General features: G+C 44.1%; 1 protein-coding gene across 1 annotated transcript; it reads right to left on the reverse strand.

Annotated features, from left to right (window-relative positions):
* Nucleotides 1-597: 597 nt before the first annotated feature.
* Nucleotides 598-12,691, reverse strand: LOC139321748 (lysosomal acid glucosylceramidase-like). Its single transcript, XM_070950610.1, has 10 exons — nucleotides 12,628-12,691; nucleotides 12,298-12,489; nucleotides 12,067-12,216; nucleotides 11,476-11,612; nucleotides 9,458-9,630; nucleotides 7,809-8,049; nucleotides 6,604-6,828; nucleotides 5,559-5,722; nucleotides 4,310-4,435; nucleotides 598-3,322 (listed from the first exon to the last, which is right to left on the reverse strand). The coding sequence occupies exons 1-10, from the start codon at nucleotides 12,689-12,691 to the stop codon at nucleotides 3,217-3,219; spliced, it is 1,578 nt and encodes a 525-aa protein (XP_070806711.1). The 3' UTR covers nucleotides 598-3,216.
* Between the last annotated feature and the right edge of the window lie 6,790 nt (nucleotides 12,692-19,481).

Here is a 19,481-nt window from a genome sequence, read left to right on the forward strand (position 1 = left end):
AAAAATGATATGGAAAAAAAGATGCCATGTTAAATATACAAATGAAACTGACTGATGTCTTAATAATCCAAGGGGTAGGCAGAATGCAAGCTGGAAAAACAACTTGCGTAACCTTCTTATATTGGATTTACGAAAGAGGCTTATTAAAGCTTTGAAGAATTTTGTGAGAAGGGACAAAGAAGAAAGATAGAACGGAAGAAAGAAAGAAAAAGAAAGAAAGAACGAAAGAAAGAAAGAAAGAAAGAAAGAAAGAAAGAAAGAAAGAAGGAAGGAAGGAAGGAAGGAAGGAAGGAGGGAAGAAAGAAAGAAAGAAAGAAAGAAAGAAGAAAGAAAGAAAAGAAAGAAAGAAAGAAAAGAAGAAGAAAGAAAGAAGAAAGAAAGAAAGAAAGAAAGAAAGAAAGAAAGAAAGAAAGAAAGAAAGAAAGAAAGAAAGAAAGAAAGAAAGAAAGAAAGAAGATAGTTCTAGGACTTTATTTAGAATTAAGAGATTCAAGGGAGATTATTTGAATGGATTAAAGATCAAGAGTATTACAACTAAGATATGAATCGAGTCAGCCTTCAAAGGGGAAAAAAAAAACCCTAACACCTCTGAGTCACTTCTAATATGTTTCGATGCAAAACAACAACATGAGTTGTCGGGAAGAAACGCAACCAAAATTAAAGTTTATTAGCTAACTCCTTACCCATAGGAAGACTCCAGCACCTAGTGACTCACCTGTTTGTTTGTTTGTTTTTAAAGTTAAAGGATGTAAAAGCTGGTATTTTTCAAACTGGCAACTTTAAGATGTGTGGACTTCGGCTCCCAGAATTCCCCAGCCAACATGCTGACTGAGGAATTCTGGGAGTTGAAGTCCGCATCCCGTAAAGAGGTGAGACAGTGATGAGACAGTGCTGAGACAGTGATGGCAAACCTTTTGGGCACCGAGTGCCCAAACCGGAGCACACATGCATGCATTTAGATGTGCACACGCTGGAGCACTGGAAACCCGAAGACCACACATGCCGGTCAGCTGGTCTTCGGTTTCCGGCACATGCATGTATGCCGATCGGCTGGTCTTTGCATGCGCTGGAGCACCAGAAACCTGAAGACCTGAAAACTGCCCAAAAAACGGCCTGAAAAAGACCCAAAAAAGGCCCAGAAAACAGGTTGTTTTGGGGCTGTTTTTCGGACTGTTTTCCAGCACTCTGGCACCCACGAAGATCAGCTGGCTGGCGTGCCGGAAACCAGAAGACCTGAAAACACCCCAAAAAACAGCCTGAAAAAGGCCCAGAGAACAGCCCAAAAAGGCCCAGAAAAAGGCCCAGAAAACGGGCTGTTTTTGGGCTGTTTTTGGGGCACTCTGGCTCCAGCGAAGACAAGCTGGCCAGAGCACCGGAAACCCGAAGACCTGAAAACTGCCCAAAAATGGCCTGAAAATGGCCCAAAAAAGGCCCAGAAAACGGCCCCAAAAGGCCCAGAAAAAGGCCCAGAAAATGGGCTGTTTTGGGGCTGTTTTTCAGACTGTTTTCCAGCACTCTGGCGCCCACGAAGATCAGCTGGCTGGCGTGCCGGAAACCAGAAGACCTGAAAAGTGCCCGAAAAACGGCCTGAAAATGGCCCGAAAAAGGCCCAGAAAACAGCCCAGAAAAAGGCCCAGAAAAAGGTCCAAAAAACAGGCTGTTTTTGGACTGTTTTTCGGACTGTTTTCCAGCACTCTGGCGCCCACGAAGATCAGCTGGCTGGCGTGCCGGAAACCAGAAGACCTGAAAAGTGCCCGAAAAACGGCCTGAAAATGGCCCGAAAAAGGGCCAGAAAACGGCCCCAAAAAAAGGCCCAGAAAATGGTCCAGAAAACAGGGTGTTTTTGGACTGTTTTTCGGACTGTTTTCCAGCATTCTGGTGTCCATGAAGATCAGCTGGCCGGCATGCCAGAAACCAGAACAGCAGTTGGCAATGGCACGAGTGCCCACAGAGGGGTCTCTGCTTGCCACCTCCGGCACGCATGCCATAGGTTCACTATCACGGTTCTAAGAGCTGTGACTTTATTCAGAGTATAATAACCTTCAGAGTATAATAACCTTCCTGAAAACTCTGGGATTAATTAGGCCATTAATTCATGAAATCATCCATGAGTTCGTTAATTAAGGCATCCTGTGCTGAAATGCTGAAAGTTTTGACGTAGCCCTATGAAATAACCATCATCGAATTTAATGAATGGTTCAAAGCTGATCTAAACTGTTGGCATAAAACCCCTCTCAATTTTGTTATTAACAATACTGTTAATTATTAAAATATGGCAAGAGTCAGATGTATTTGTGCTGGACAACTTTCTCAGGGATCTGAGCCTATAATCACCCAAATATAATGTCCTTTGGGATTAAGGACGAGGTTAAATTTAAAGGACATTTTCTACATGTGGACTAGCAACTTTTTGAAATGCTGTTGGTCTTTAAGGCTGCAGCACCCCCTGCAGGCCAAAGGATATAGCAATTTTTGTTTTTCTTTTCGTGCCTTCAAATCCGTCCTGACTCTGTGACTTATTTTATGACCAGGACATATTTTTATGATCTTTTTGCCAGGATGGTTAAGCCAATCACCACCGTGACTAAGAGGATCATACCGTCGTTAAATGAATCTGACTTCCCCCATTGACTTTACTCGTCAGAGGCCGGCTAGGGGAGGTTGCAAATGGGGATCACGTGACCCTGGGATGTTGCAACTGGCGTAAGATACATGTTGGTTGACGACTGCCCATGTCGTAATCGCGGGGATAGTGCGATGGTTGTAAGTGTGTGGATACACACACACACACAGAGTTGTGAGGTCAGGAAAGTCATTTACTCAAGGTTGAGCAGATAGCAGCAGATAAGGGAAGAAATAGCAATCAGCAAATTAAAGCTTGCCAAAGTACTTTTGTTCTCAATAGGAGTGTGCAGAAGAACAGTTAAAATCCAGTCCAAAGTTCAGAGAGCCAAGTCAGATTTGTCAAATAGTCCAAAAGTCAGGGTTTCGGGAATCACAAGTAGAAATTCAGGAATGACACACTACAACAGGAGTGTACGGTCCATGTCCAAGGGATTGGAGACTGAGCATCATCAGACTGCTCCAGCTGTGTGTCTCCTGAGGCTGACATTCCACTGAGGCAGCTTCTTCAAAGTCAAACTCGTGGTCTACAGTACAATGTCTTCTCAGCAGAGCCTGCTATTCCTGAGCAAAAAGCGAATTTCCTTCCCCGTCTCAGGACCTCCTCCACAGGTAGGTTTGGATGGAGTGAGCTCTCGTGCGGTCCTTAATGTAACCCACCTGATCGTCTGAGATAGTAAAAGAAATATCGACAAACCAGCTGAAAAGGGAGGAGAAATTCTGGTCAAAGGAAACGTGAGACATTTATGCTTTTCAGAGTTGCAAGATTCCGTTAATTATTGTAATTCTACAATAAAGTAGAATTAGCTTGTCTGGTTCTGTTTCCTGCCTGGAAGGCTGACAACAATTTTGCACGTCTGGAAATACAAATCTCTCACTGTTCGTTTTACAGACTGAGAAACTAGGGAAGGTTTCTTTTGAGTTTCTTTCTCTGCCCGTTATACAGCTGCGGGATACTCTTTCTCTTATCTAATTGCTCCCTAGGCAGCCTCTCTTTTTCCATCTCCCAAACTTCACACGAGGAATCTTCTAGCCCAGTAATGGCGTGCCCAAAGCGGTACGTGGAGTCATGTCACCTGGCACGCACGATGTTGCCTGTTCCTTTTCTGGGTTTCTGGTGCACTTGTGTACATGCCAATCAGCTGGCTTTTGTGTGTGCAGCAGTGCTGGAAACCGGAAGAGCTGGTCTGTGAGCCGGGAATGGAGCTTCCTCGAACTTCGGAATTGGGAGTGTCCAGAAAGAAGGAGGACCAATGGGAATTCTCCCTTCTGTAGCATCATCAGTCTCCGGGCAGAGTCTCCCTTGACTTCACCCACTGGAGGAGAGAGTTCCGCGTAGAGAAGAAGCCCAAGTTGGTTATTCAGGCCAAGATCCCCCCTTCCACTTTCTCCGCTTCTTTCTCTCTCCCCGCAGAATTGTCTCTCCTGCTTCCGGAGACTCTGCCTGGAGACCGATGACGCTCAAGCAGGGAGAATTCTCATTGGTGCTGCCCCTGATTCTGGCCCCTCCCACCTCAAAAGTCCGAGATAAACACTCCCCCCAAATGCAGAACATGCGGGGTGCCAGCTGATTGGGGTGTGCGCATGCGTGGCAGTAACTGGAAGATTTGGTGGCCTTATCCGGTGCACACATGCCCACAATATTCCTAATTTGGGGTCCATTTTCCTCCAGACCCTCTTCACTTACTCGTTCAACACCACGACCACTGCAATGCCATCGGGTCTCAGGAAAGCTGAGGTCTTCAACGGACAGCTGTCAAACAAGCAGGTGGAGGTCAAAGCAACGCGCACGGAGCCTTCAGGGATGAATTTGCTGGCCGGAAGAGAGAAGAAGTTAGCCGATACCACTGCACGTAGATCAGTTCAGGCAGCCCTCCACTTACGACCACTCATTTAGTGACCGGAGTTACATCGGCACGGAGAAAAGCGACTTACGACTGCAACCTCACACAACTGTCGAAGGATCAAAATTTGGGTCCTTGAAAACGGCTGTTTAACCTACTAAGAGCAACCGGTTATCAAACTGCCTCCTTCTCTCCATATATTACCACGGCAGCCTGTGGAACTCCCTGCCACTGGATGAGCCCATTCTATATAGCAGTGATGGTGAACCTTTTCGGGGCCGAGTGCCCAAACTGGAACATGGGGAAACCCGAAAACGAGCTGGCTGGTGTACGTATGCCTTTTTTTTTTTTTTGGCCGTTTTTTTGGGGGGCATTTTCAGGGCATTTTCTGGGCGGTTTTCTGGGCTGTTTCAGGGTGTTTTTCTGCACATTTTCAGGCCGTTTTCTGGGTCGATTTCAGGCTGTTTTTCAGACCATTTACGGCTGTTTTTCTGCTTGTTTTCTGGTGCTCCGGTGCCGGCGAAGACCAGCTGTGCACCGGAAACCAGAAGAGCAGCTGGCGATGGCGTGTGTGCCCACAGAGATGGGCTCTGCGTGCCACCTCTGGCACACATGCCATAGGTTCACCATCATGGCTATATCTGTAGGCACGCGAGCGTTGTCCTAGCTCAGCTCCAGCGCGCCTGTGTGCACCAGCCAGCTGTTTTTTTGGGCCTTCCAGAAGTTGGAAAATGGGCTGATTTTGGCCTCCAGAGGGCCTCTGGGGGATGGTGGGGAAGGCTGTTTTTGCCCTCCCCAGTCTCCTAGAAAGTCTCTGGAGCCTGGGAAGGGTGAAAAATGGGCCTACTGGTCCCATCATGCCATCGCATGGGGAGCATGGGGGGGGTGTCATGTGCGCAAGCCCGGTGGGGCGGGGCGCATTGAATTATGGGTGTGGGCACATGCGCGCATGACACACACACACCCCGCACCCTCCCCGCTTTTGGCACGTGACGGCAAAAAGGTTCGCCATCATGGCATCTGTATTATTCTTTTTTGCTCATCCTCCTTTTCCTCCCCACCTTACAAAACCGTCTCGGATGATGAGTTTACCTGAAATGTCCCAGGTGATAAAACATGGGCTGTTTGTAGAATTCATCTTTGAGGGGGTTCACAATGATGGGGCTGTCCACAAAGTTGTCCACCCAGTTGGGACCCCCTTCCATGTCCAGGGCCAAGTTCCAGTCAATCCACCCGGTGACAAAATGGTTGAGATTCTGCAGAGACCAAAAGCATCAGGGGCTTTACCGGTTGCATTACAGCCCAAATCTCCCTTCCCTTTGCAAGCCAGGGGGGCGGAAAAAACAGACATTTCTGGGTGGAGCAAACTATGAAAGAATCAAACTTCAGACCACGGTCTGCCTTGGACTCGGGGAAAACTAGAGAGGGAAGGTTCTCTAAAGATCAGAATTTGCCCCCAGAAGTTATGGTTGCTCCAACACTTAGAGGTTTTAAGGAGAGATTGGACATCCACTTGTCTGAAATGGAATAGAGTTTCCTGCTTCTATTATTCTGCTATCCTTCCTTCCTTCCTTCCTTCCTTCCTTCCTTCCTTCCTTCCTTCCTTCCTTCCTTCCTTCTGCAGGGGATTGGACAAGAAGACCTTCCAACTGTGTTATCCTTCCTTCCTTCCTTCCTTCCTTCCTTCCTTCCTTCCTTCCTTCCTTCCTTCCTTCCTTCCGCAGGGGATTGGACAAGAAGACCTTATAACTGTGTTTTCCTTCCTTCCTTCCTTCCTTCCTTCCTTCCTTCCTTCCTTCCTTCCTTCCTTCCTTCCTTCCTTCCTTCCTTCTGCAGGGGGTTGGATAGAAGACTTCCAAGATACCTTTCCCTCCCTCTCTCCCTCCCACCTGCCTTCTTGAGGAGGGGGTTGGACTAGAAGACCTCCAAGGTCCCTTCCAACTCTGTTATTCAGTTATCCTCAAGCCCACCCTTCTTCTCATCCAACTTTTGATTCCCTGGCTCAGCTTTCCCAAAGACGCCACGACACCCTTTGAAATCCGAGAAGCTGCAAAGACATTTCAATCACTCGTCCATTCCTGCCCTTCTTATCGTCGAAGAGATCCATTTTTGGTCGTAGCAAGGGGGGTCCCCTTACCGTCAGGATATTTTTGCTGTAATAGGTGCCTCTCTCCCAGCTCCCCAGGGCAACCTTCACGTCCCAGTACACAAAACCATTGCAAGCTTCGGTGTAGAGCAGGAAGAAATCGGGGTACAGGCGATGAGTAACATCCAGAGTAGGTCCAGCTGGGGTGACGATATCAAAATACCAATGGATGCCAATGCCGGACACAAAGGCCGCCGCGGTACTATTGCCAATCACCTGTCAGGGGACAGAGGGAAGGAAGAGGAGCCTCAATCCAGGCAGTCCTCGATTTACGATGATTCATTTAGTGACCTAAGTTCCATGTTCCCCCAGGTCACTGTGATCAAAAATTCAGATGCCGGGCCACCAATTCCTATTTACGACGGTCGCAGCCTCTCGCGGATCCCCTTTTGAGAACTTCCCGACAAAGCAAACTCGAGGGGGACAGGCAGATTTGCTTAACGACCATGTGTGGTTAACTTCACCACGGCAATGATTTGCTTAACGACTGGGGCAAGGAAGGTCATCAAACGAGGCAAAATGAATGGAAGACGTCGCAAGGATTTTCGGCTCGATTGTGGGTCATAAGTCGAGGGCTACCTGTACATCGTAGATTACAAAACCTATCATCCCCAACCGATCCCTTGAGATATTTTTGGGGCCCCCCATGGGGCCCCCCCAAATTCTCCCCCAACATCTTCTGCAATTCAGCTGTACCTTCTCGGTCATGATCCAAAACCTGGATACCTAGACAGTCCTCAATTTAGGACGGTTCGCTTAGTGTCCATTCAAAAGTCAGCTAGAACCAGTCCTCGCACTTACAATGGACTCAGCATTCCCTCAATCGCATGATCAAAATTCAGGCTCACTTAGCAAACCAGCGTGAATTTCACTCTCGAGGGTCACATGATCATCGGCGTTTGTGATTTTCCGACAAACAAGGTCAACGGGGGGGAGGTTGGACTTGCTTAACGGCCGCAGGATTCACTTAACGACAACCATCATTGCCGTGGTGAAGTTAACCACACAGGGTCGTTAAGCAAATCTGCCTGTCCCCCTCGACTTCGCAAAAGGGGATCCACGAGCGGCTAAATTGGAAATGAAGCTCACTCAATCGTAGCTTTGCTCGGCAACGGGAATTCTGGTCCCGACCACTCAGTCGTAAGTCCAGGACCGCCCATTGTAGGGTAGATACATCCTACAGTTCGAAGACGTACCTGGTTGGCCCACTTTGGCAAATGAAACCTCAGGTCATCCATAATGATCAGGTGAACATCTGGGTGGCAGCTGGCGGCGAGGGTGGGGCCCAAGTCCTTAATGATAAAGTCGCGTTGATGTTCCGCTGAGAAATAATTAACCGGAAAGTTGTCCATACTTATGAAAATGGTGCTGACTGGTTCATTCTGGGAGCTTAACGCCCAGAAAGTAATATTATTTTTAGCGTACTCATCTAGGAACCTAGATTCAAATAGAGAATGTTGCAATAATGTTAGTTTAGCATGCTGTATCTTTGCCCAGAAAACCAAGCCAATTTTTTTTCAAGCCCCTTGTATTTATGAAAATCCCTATTTTCCAGCCCTCTGGCTGACCGAAAGGCGTATATTCCATCAGAATTGGCAAAGCGATAGAGATAAATCCATATTTGGATAAATCCAAAATAGGCCTGACAAACGACCTTAAAATGGCCCAAAAAACGGCCTGAAAATGGCCCAAAAAAACGGCCTGAAAATGGCCCAAAAAACGACCTGAAAATGGCCCAAAAATGGCCTAAAAATGGCCCAAAAAACAGCCTGAAAATGGCCTGAAAATGCCCGGAAAATGACCTGATAACAGTAAAAAAAAAAAAAAACTAGGCTATTTTTGGGGCCTTTTCCAGGCCATTTTCAGACTGTTTTTCAGGCCAAAATCAGCCTGAAAATAGCCTGAAAACAGCCAGAAAAATGGCCTGAAAACCCAAACTCAAAAAGGCAATTTTGGGGACCATTTTCAGGCTGTTTTTTGGGCCAAATTTGGCCCGAAAATCAGCTCGAAAAACAGCCTAAAAATCAGCCTGGAAAACGGCCTGAAAACAGCCAGAAAACCCTAACCCAAAACAGGCCATTTTGGGGGCTGTTTTCAGGTCGTTTTTTGGGCTGTTTTTCCGGCCTAAATCGGTCCGGAAAACAACCAGAAAATTGGCCTGAAAACAGCCCAAAAACGGCCTGACAAACAACCTTAAAATTGCCCAAAAAATGGCCTGAAAATGGCCCAAAAAACGGCCTGAAAATGGCCCAAAAAACGGCCTGAAAATGGCCCCCAAAACAGTCTGAAAATGGCCTGAAAATGCCCGGAAAATGGCCTGATAACAGTAAAAAAAAAAAACTAGGCTATTTTTGAGGCCTTTTTCAGGCCATTTTCAGACTGTTTTTCAGGCCAAAATCGGACTGAAAAACAGCCTGAAAATAGCCTGAAAACAGCCAGAAAAATGGCCTGAAAACCCAAACTCAAAAAGGCAATTTTGGGGGCCATTTTCAGGCTGTTTTTTGGGCCAAATTCGGCCCGAAAATCGGCTCGAAAAACAGCCTAAAAATCAGCCTGGAAAACGGCCTGAAAACAGCCAGAAAACCCTAACCCAAAACAGGCCATTTTGGGGGCTGTTTTCAGGTCGTTTTTTGGGCTGTTTTTCCGGCCTAAATCGGCCCGGAAAACAACCAGAAAATTGGCCTCAAAACAGCCCAAAAACGGCCCAAAAACTGCCCCCAAAAATGGGCGGGGGAAGGGCCAGCCGGTGGTCTGATTTGCCAGTTCTCCAAACAGTGCCAAATCGGAACAACCGGTTCGGGAAAACCGGTCCAAATCGGCAGCAATCCCACCTCTGGTTATTTACCTGATAAAATAACGAGCCCAGGCCTTGTGGTAGCGATCGCCTGGTTCTCCCTTTATCCTGGATTTGCCTTCAACCTTGTTGTTGACCCTTAGCCAGCCAGGACTGGTCCAAGGGCTGCCGACGAGTGAGAGGGGTCTCCCGGTGTGGGCCATGATACGATGGAGCAGGGGGATCTGTGGAGAGAGCCAAAAACTGTCTCCGGGTGTTGGCCTGAGCGACGCTCCACAAGACCGTTCACACCATCTCTTTGTGGGTTTATTGACTTTGACTGTGTTCATTCCGGAACTCTACAGGTAGTTCTTGAGTTGTGACCGCTATGAAGCCTGCCCATTACAGTCGTTAAGTTGTAGCGGTCGTAAAACGGTTACCGACCCGACGGATTGACATTTTTCACCGACGGCGGTTAGGCAAATGGGGCAGTTGCAAGTCCCAACCCAGAGGTTGCAATTGTGAATACGGCGGTCGTTAAGACAAGGCCGTCGTTGTAAGGGTGATCCCGTTGTTTGCTGGGTGGGGGGGGGAGGCGCTTTCGCTGAAAATAGGAAGTGCAAAACTGTCAGAAAATTTGCAAAGGACTGTAAATTTGACTGTGTTGCCAGGAGCCTAACTCCGATCACATGACTGTGGGGAGGGTGGGGACTGAGTTTAGGAAATGGGTTGAAAGTCCCCCTTTTTTCGATAGGTCGTAACTTCAAATGCTCTCTAAGCAACTGGTTGTAAATAAAGCGACAACTACCCGGATGTAGCTGAACTGCAAAAATGGAGAGAACTTATTTTTCCTTTATCCACTGTGGCCTCTTTTCCTCCATTGTCATGCCTGCTTTTTGTTTTTTTAAAAATATATATATATATCTAATTATTATTATAATTCTCAGCAAAAATACGGGAGCAATATTCCTTAGGGAGCTTTTAATGAAAACCTTTGTCACCCTGTGCAATTTGAACCAGAATAGTGGATTAAATTTGAGCCGAGCATTAAAATAATAATGATAGTTATCATTATGGCATTATGTCATCATAATACACAGCTTTTAATGCCGTACTTCCAGAGAATTCTAGCTACCAGGCAGATTAAAGAGATGACTTAAAAACAGACAGGGGGGTATCCTCATTAAAAAATTATGATTTCTTGGATTCGAGGAAGGTATTTCGGGAGCTGAGGTGGCGCAGTGGTTAGAGTGCAGTACTGCAGCTACTTCAGCTGACTGCTAGTTCAGCAGATCAGCGGATCAAATCTCACCGGCTCAAGGTTGACTCGGCCTTCCATCCTTCCAAGGTGGGTAAAATGAGGACCCAGATTGTTGGGGGGCAATATGTTATTTAGTATATTGTCTTTGGTGTAAGCCAGCCAGAGTCCTCGGAGAGTGGGCAGCATAGAAATATGAATAATAAAATAAATAAATAAAATAAATAAATTTGGAATGACAGACGAATTAGCAGATAACTCCGTTTAGTGCCGATAGAAGAGACTGTTTGTAGCTCAGGATTGAACTTTTGGGTCTTCCTGTGCTCTCTGAACTTGGTGGTTTTCTTGCAGACGTTTCATGACCCAAATAGGTCATATCATCAGTGCTAGAAGGGAGGGGGGTTGCAGGGAGGAAGAGGAGGAGGAGGAGGACCAAGAGGTCCGTGGTGTTCTCTGAGCTTGGTGGTTTTCTTGCAGATGTTTCATGTCCCAATATCACATCATCAGTGCTGGATAGTTTGTCTGGTATTAATCCCAGCTTATCCGGGCGTTGACTGCTACTGAAGAAGTCTTGTGGACTTTTTGTTTCCTTCTTAATTTGTTTCTCTTCTCTTTTGAATGCTGTGTAAATGTGGTTTATGTCTACGTGTCTGTTGATGGCCAAGTGTCAGTCTTCCAGGAATTCTCCAGCGTCTTCTGACTGCTCATTGATGTTTATGGATGTGGTCGGCTACGCCTCTGCCTGTCTGCACCACATTCCCACCGACCTTAACAGGATTAACTATTGTATGTATCCTTAGTGAGTGGGTGTATTAAGTCTGTCCGAACTCACCCTAAATTTGGTGTCTTCAGGAGCCAGCTCAAAACACTTCAGTTCGAAGTCATTCACGCAGCGGTCATCGTAACTGTATGGCCGCATGGAAAAGTCGGAGCAGCCAATGGGCCAACGCAGCAAATTGTACTCAATTCCTGCAGAAGCGGAGAGAGAGAGAGAGAGAGAGAGGGAAATATTCCAGTCTTCTGATTTTCACAATCAGAAAAAGAAAATCCAGCAGGTTCTGGCGAACCGGTAGCGGAAACCTTGAGCAGTTCGGAGAACCGGCAGATACCACCTCTGACTGGCCCCAGAGTGGAGTGGGAATGGAGATTTTGCAATATCCTTCCCCCAGGAGTGGGGAGGGAATGTGGATTTTGCAGTATCCTTCCCCCAGGAGTGGGGAGGGAATGGGAATTTTGCAGTATCCTTCCCCCAGGAGTGGGGAGGGAATGTGGATTTTGCAGTATTTTTCCCCCAGGAGTGGGGAGGGAATGGGGATTTTGCATCTTTTGAAAGATAAGAGCCTCAGGGTGCTAGCTTTCCACACACACACACACACCCCCGAGCTGCTAGATTTCATCAAGCGGTCATTCCCAATTTTCTCACCTTCTTCGGAGAAGTAAGACCGGAGAAGTTGGTTTTGGGCTGCATAAGACAAATGCAGGATGTTGATGGCTGCAGCGTTGGTGAGCGACCCGCCAAAGCCTTTGACGTATTGGTGCCGAACGGAGGGATCGTAGGTGTAGAAAATTCCACCTGAGATACAAGAATGAACAGAATGAACAAAATAAAGAAGGGACCCTGGCAGGTCATCTAGTCCAACCTCCCCAGATTTACCCGAAGCTCCTGAGTTGGCAGCTGTTTTCCCTTCGCTCCGCTCCAACCGTTGGCCGTCCCTGCTGGTTGTGTACTTGACAAAGCTGCTGACGTCAGGGAGGGAGACCGGGTCCACCGTGTCGCAGTACGTCGCATTGCAAACGCACACCATTGCAGTTGCGCGAAGGTATTTAGGACTACAGGGCTGGCGTGCTAGAGATCGACCAAAAATGGACAGGAGGAAAAAATAAAAGGGGAAATTTAGTCCCCTCCTACCAGCACAATGGAGCTCCGCCCACTTTTCCATCCGGCTCCACCCACAACAGACTTCCCGAAGGCTTCCCCACTGACCTCTGACCTCGACCATCCCTAAGAAGGCAAGGAACAGCGCCCTCAAAGCATCCCGTGTCTGCATAGCAGCCTTGAAACATCAGCCTCCGAATTCTAGAGAAGTTTACCTGCAGGGGGAAGAAAAAAAAGATTCATTTTTTGTTGTGGGCATCCTTTGCAACGCTGTTGATTTATTCACGCAGGGTTTTTGCTGCCTAAATCCTCAATCTGGCCCCCTGGCAAGACGTAGCCCACCCCCACAACCTCCACTGATCCTTCTGCTCTAAGGTTGGAGTCCAACGTAGAGCAAACTCAACTGATTTTAATCTGCCAGATGTTCAGCATAGTCTTCACAATGACCCTTTAGGTGAACTTCAGAATAGAATAGAATAGAATAGAATAGAATAGAATAGAATAGAATAGAATAGAATAGAATAGGATAGGATAGGATAGGATAGGATAGGATAGGATAGGATAGGATAGGATAGGATAGGATAGGATAGGATAGGATAGTTTAGGATAGGATAGGATAGGATAGGAAAGGAAAGGAAAGGAAAGGAAAGGAAAGGAAAGGAAAGGAAAGGAAAGGAAAGGAAAGGAAAGGAAATATGGAATGGAATGGAAAATATGAAATATAATAGAACAGAATATTATAGAATAGAATAGAATAGAATAGAATAGAATAGAATAGAATAGAATAGAATATATAGTAGACTTCCGGTGGTGATGTCAAAGCGGAGTGGGAGAGGGTGCGATCTATAGCTCCTGAAAGCCCAATTAATTCCTGAAGTGTACTTGAATGGTGTAATTTGATTTTATTTATTTATTTATTTATTTATTTATTTATTTATTTATTTATTTATTTATTTATTATATTTCTATACCACCTTTCTCCCGTAGGACTCAAGGCGGTGTACAGTCAAGAAAAATATAGACACACAAACATCATAAAATTGCTAATTAAAATTATTACTTAGTTTGGTCAATTAAATAAAACCCAGAATTAGATAACATTTAAAAAATCATTCACATGTTTGTATGTTTAGCCCTGCCTGTTGGAACATCAGGGTCTTGAGGGCACAGCGGAAAGCACGGAGATCAGGGATATTCCGTATCTCCGGGGGCAGTTCATTCCAAAGGGTTGGAGCCCCCACAGAGAAGGCCCTCCCCCTGGGAGTCACCAGTTGGCATAATTTGACTGACGGTACCCTGAGTAGTCCCTCCCTGTGAGAACGAACTGGTCGGTGGGAGGCTATTGGTGGCAAAAGACGGTCTCGTAGGTACCCAGGTCCTAAGCCATGGAGCGCTTTAAAGGTGATAACTAACATTTGAGTGGTGGTAAACAAATTGAAGGAATTGATATATAAAAATCAGTGGTAAAAGGTAAAAAAGGTAAATATAGAATATAGAATATTGATATAAATAAAAAATTGTAGCTACAACTTCAGAATAAAATACATAACACATAGAGTTATACATAGATACATATATATAAGTTTAACTGAGATATAGAATTTGAATACTACTAGTAGACCAAAGTAAAAAAGGGTGGAAATACTTAAATTAAGTTTGTAAGAAATTAAATAATTAAATTAAATTAGAAAGTAGTAAATATAGAAGAACACTTTAAATTAAATAGAAGAATACACTTATATGATACTGTGGAAGAATTTTACAAGAAATTTAACAATGTCAGTCAAACAACAGTAACAAAAACCAGAAAAAAGCCTACTACTAATCCAACATCCATGGTTTTTCCTATAACTCAATGGTCAATTGAAAACATGTTAGGGAAGAAAAAAGATAAAACAGAGCAGACAATGAATAGTATGCAAAATATGCTCCAAATGATTCAAGAGACATTGATGAAATCGCAAGAAAGAATGGCGGATAATCAAGAAGAGGCTAGAAAACACAATCAAGAAGTCAAAAATGAGATAGGAGAAGTAAAGGAAGATTTAAAAAAATATGAAGGAAAAGATGGAAAGTATACAACAAACAATTGCAGAAAATGAGCAAAAGGTTAAAAAAAAATAGAAACTAAGGTAGACCAATTAGACTTCAAGTTGGAAATGGCGGAGCAGAAGGCATTGCAATTAAACAAAGAACTATCAGACTCAATCACCTTCCTGGAAATGGAGAAAGCCTCGTCTTTCTTGCGCTTCCAGAATGTCGTGGAGGAGAAAGAGGAAGATCTGGGGGAGAAAATGGTTGAAATAATAGCCGAATTAACACAGAGAGATAAGACGGAAATACGAGATACCATAGATAAAATTTACCGAGTACATAATAACTACATAAGAAGACACTGTCTAGCACGTGAAGTGCATATAAGATTTATATAAAAAAACAATAAGATAAAATCTACAAAAAATCAAGAGAAGAGACTGTAACATACAAAGGGAAAGAGATCATAATTCTAAAACAAATTTCAAGTAGAATCCGAGAGCAAAGGCAACAGTATCACTTCTTAACATCACACCTCATAAAATACAAAGTAATGTTTAGATGGATTCTCCCAGGAGGAATTCTCATTATATGGCAGGACAAGAAGTTTAAAGTGGACTCGATAGAAAAAGCTCAAGAATTCTATAAAAACTACCTGGAAGAAGAACAAGAAAGCAAAGACGAATCAGAAAGTAAAAGTCAAGAGGAAGATCAGCAAGAGGAGATAGAAAGAGAGAGAGAGCTAAGGAAAACTCAAGAAAAAGAAGGAGAAGAAAGAGAAGGAGCAAGAGGAAGAGTAAAAAGGGAGACACCAAAAAACAGATATAGTAGGAGATGGAAGAGGCAATATCTCTATTTTCCGTGAACATTAATGGTTTAAACGCACAGAAAAAGAGAACACAAATATTTACAAAATTAAAAAAAAAATTAAATATAGATGTGATTTGCAGGAGGTTCATTTAAAAAAAGGATTCCAAAAATTATTAGAAAATAAGAAATTAGGAAGATTACATGTATCACTATCACAACAAAAGAAAAGGATAAAAGAACACTATAACATCTGAAAGATGAAGAAGGGAAAATCCAATATAAAAGAGAAGATAAGAAAAGAATAATGCATACTTTCTTCTCCAAATTATATACACAGGAAGAAACGATAGAAGCAGAAATTAAAAACTATTTAGAGGAAGTAAATGTATGTAAACTTACGGAGGAACAGAAAGAAGTATTAAACCGACCAATCTCTGAAACAGAATTTGGAATTGCAATAAAAAGGCAAAAAAACAATAAAACGCCAGGACCAGATGGAATACCAGTTGAATTATATAGGAACACACAAAAACAGAAAGGAGGATTAAGGCTGGAAATATTTAATGAAGCAGTATAAGAAACAAACATACCCAACACATAGACAGAAGCATTAATTACACTTAAGATAAGGAAGATTCAGACCAGCAATTAGTACAAAATTACAGGCTTATCTCTTTATTAAACTCTGGTTATAAAATATCTATGTTAATTATTGCTGAAAGGTTAAAGACAATTCTAGACAAATTCATACATGCAGATCAACATGATTTTCTGCCTGGGCGACAAATTAAAATAATATATGGACTATAATTGATATGTTAGAGTTTTATGAAGCACATCCAGAGAAACAAGTTTCAGTGGTTTTCCTTGATACCAAAAAGCCTCTGACAATTTGATTTACTGTATTTGTTGTATCAATTTGAATTGATACGATAAATTAAAAAAAAGATTAAAATTTGAAAAAATGATTTAAAAAATTTATTCAAAACAAATTGCAAAGGTAATTGTTAACCGTAGAGTAGAGTAGAGTAGAGTAGAGTAGAGTAGAGTAGAGTAGAGTAGAGTAGAGTAGAGTAGAATAGAATAGAATAGAATAGAATAGAATAGAATAGAATAGAATAGAATAGAATAGAATTATAGTATATAGTAAATAGAATAATGGAACGGAACGGAACGGAACGGAAGAGAACAGAACAGAACAGAATAATGGGATGGGACGGGACGGGATGGAACAGAACAGAACAGAACAGAATAGAATTACAGAACAGAACAGAACAGAACAGAACAATAGAGTTGGAAGGGAACTTAGAGGTAGCTGAGTTGCTTCTCTCCCAGGTTAGTTTCCACCCATTGCTTCTTGTCCTACCCTCAGATGCTTTGCAGAATACCTTCCCACCAAAGGTGGTCCCTATTTTTCTACTTGCATTTTTTTTTTTTTACATGCTTTCGAACTGCTAGGTTGGCAGAAGCTGGGACAAGTAACAGGAGCTCACCCCGTTATGTGGCACTAAGGATTCGAACCGCTGAACTGCTGACCTTTCGATCGACAAGCTCAGCGTCTTAGCCACTGAGCCACCGCGTCCCTATAGTGTGGTCTTACCAAGGCATTATAAACGGGTACTAACACTTCACACGAAATCCCCCAGCATTATATAAAACTAGGCACAAGAGCTCAGGCAGACATAACCCTAAGTAACAATATTTGATCAACTAACGTTGATGCCCTTGAAGTGATGTCCCGGTGCCTGGAGGCCGTATGGATCTGGATGGGGAGGAACAGGCTCAGGCTCAACCCATCCAAGACTGAGTGGCTGTGGTTTCCGACGTCCCGATATAGTCAGTTGACGCCATCACTGACTATTGGGGGCGAATCATTGGCCCCCACGGAGAGGGCTCGCAACTTGGGCGTCCTTCTGGATTCACGGCTGTCTTTAGAAGAGCACTTGACGGCCGTGACCGGGAGGATTTTTCATCAGGTTCGCCTGATTCGCCAGTTGCGTCCCTTTCTGGATCGGGACTCTTTACGCACGGTCACTCATGCCCTTGTCACCTCCCGCCTGGACTATTGCAACGCTCTCTACATGGGGCTCCCCTTGAGGAGCACCCAGAGGCTCCAACTGGCGCAGAGTGCGGCCGCGCGGGTGGTAATGGGAGCGACATGGCGTTCCCATGTAACACCTCTCCTGCGCGAGCTGCACTGGCTCCCGGTGGTCTTCCGGGTGCGCTTCAAGGTTTTGGTTACCACCTTTAAAGCGCTCCATGGCTTAGGACCCGGGTACTTGCGGGACCGCCTACTACCACCAATAGCCTCCCACCGGCCGGTACGCTCCCATAGAGAGGGGCTCCTCCGGGTGCCGTCAGCCAAACAATGCCGACTGGCGGCCCCCAGGGGGAGAGCCTTCTCTGTGGGGGCACCTACTATCTGGAACGAGCTCCCCCAGAGATACGGAGGATCCCGGATCTGCGCACCTTCCGCCGTGCCTTAAAGACCTTACTATTTCACCAGGCCGGCCTGGCCTAATTTTCCCCCTCTTTTCTAAAAGATTTTTAAAATTTTAAATATCTTTTAGTATTTATATATTCAATTTTAAATTGGTTTTAAAAGTTTGGGGTTTTAAATTTGTCGGGGCCAAAATTATTTAATTTGATTTTATTCTATTTTTTAAATTTTGTATTGTATGTGTTTTTATTGTCTGGCTGTGCACCGCCCTGAGTCCTTCAGGAGTAGGGCGGTATAGAAATCTAATAAATAATAATAATAATAATAATAATAATAATAATAATAATAATAATAATAATAATAATAATAATAATAACAACAACAACGTTAGGGGTAGATGAAAAGTTAATAAAGAAAATATACAATTTCTTGTTAAGCTTAAACATGGAAAATGAACAGGTAAAAGACACAATGATATCATGAGCCCAAAAAAAATTGGATATACTATATTATAACTGCATTGATTTGCTTAACAATGGTGGCAAAATGAGCCAAAACTCGCTTGATAAATGTCTCGCTTAACGACAGGAATTTTGGGCTCCATTGTAGTCATAAATCGAGGACTACCTGTACTGGTTTTGGTGTCAACTGCAACCGATCCCCATTCCTCCTGTGTCATTTCCCTCAGTTCAGAAATCTTGTCTCCAAAATATTCAGCCAAACAGCCTCCATCCAATTTACAACAAAAAGTCCTTCCGATGCTCGTAAAAACAAAACAAGTCATTAAAAATGTTGGTCCGTCAGCAGCCAAGAAGCAGATGCAGACAGAGTTAAAGATCCAAGAGAGGAATTTGTGAGGCAAGTCAAAAAAAGCATAGCAATTAAAGTATTGAAGCGGGCAAGAGACGATGGATAGATGATTTCTCTTTTATGTTGCTGTTCTGATTTGCTTCTCCTCTTCTCTCTCCTTTTTGCCAGAGGCTTTACACCACGATCGATTTGTCGGGTGGTTTCCCTGATGCATTTATACGAATGGTTTAGCCCTCAAGCCGCACAAGTCAAAAGCGCCGTATAAAACACTCCCTGCTATATTCCACTATCCTAAAATCACTTTAATCCCGCATTCCCGCAATCCTGAAATACTTTTTCCCCAATTTGCAACCTGAAACCACATTTTTCCCATTCTGAAATCAGAATTTCCCCTATTCTATGATCTTGAAATCACGTTTGCCTCTCCCCCTCCACTTCTACGATCCTGAAACTTACCAACTCTGGCTTGCCTGGCACTGTAACAAACACAGGTTTGTAGGTTACATATTCCTACCTACCTGAAACTCAAAGAACACTGAGGCGTCTCACTGAATTAATTTTGTTTTGCTTCAGGAAATCCAAATTGTGGACTCTTCAGAAGGCTGGTGATGTCTTCTGTTCTTCCAGGAAGCATAGAATGTTCCTTCAAAATAACTTGGCAAATGATATAAAATCAGCAGCTTTTCTTTAATTGGCTCCCAGATCCACCCTGGACTGGAAGCGTTAATTGGCTAAAAGCCTTTGGTGTTCTCTGAAGTCATGGCACAGAAATTTATAGCTTGGATTTTTGTGAAAGGTACAGCAATTTGCAGATTTGACGCTGAATGCAAAAACGCTCACCTGTTCCTCAAGTGACATCAACTTCCGG

This window comes from Pituophis catenifer, unplaced genomic scaffold (genome assembly GCF_029215685.1).
Source record: "Pituophis catenifer annectens isolate HBS135680 unplaced genomic scaffold, rPitCat1.0.hap2 SCAF_10, whole genome shotgun sequence".
NCBI lineage: Eukaryota > Metazoa > Chordata > Lepidosauria > Squamata > Colubridae > Pituophis > Pituophis catenifer.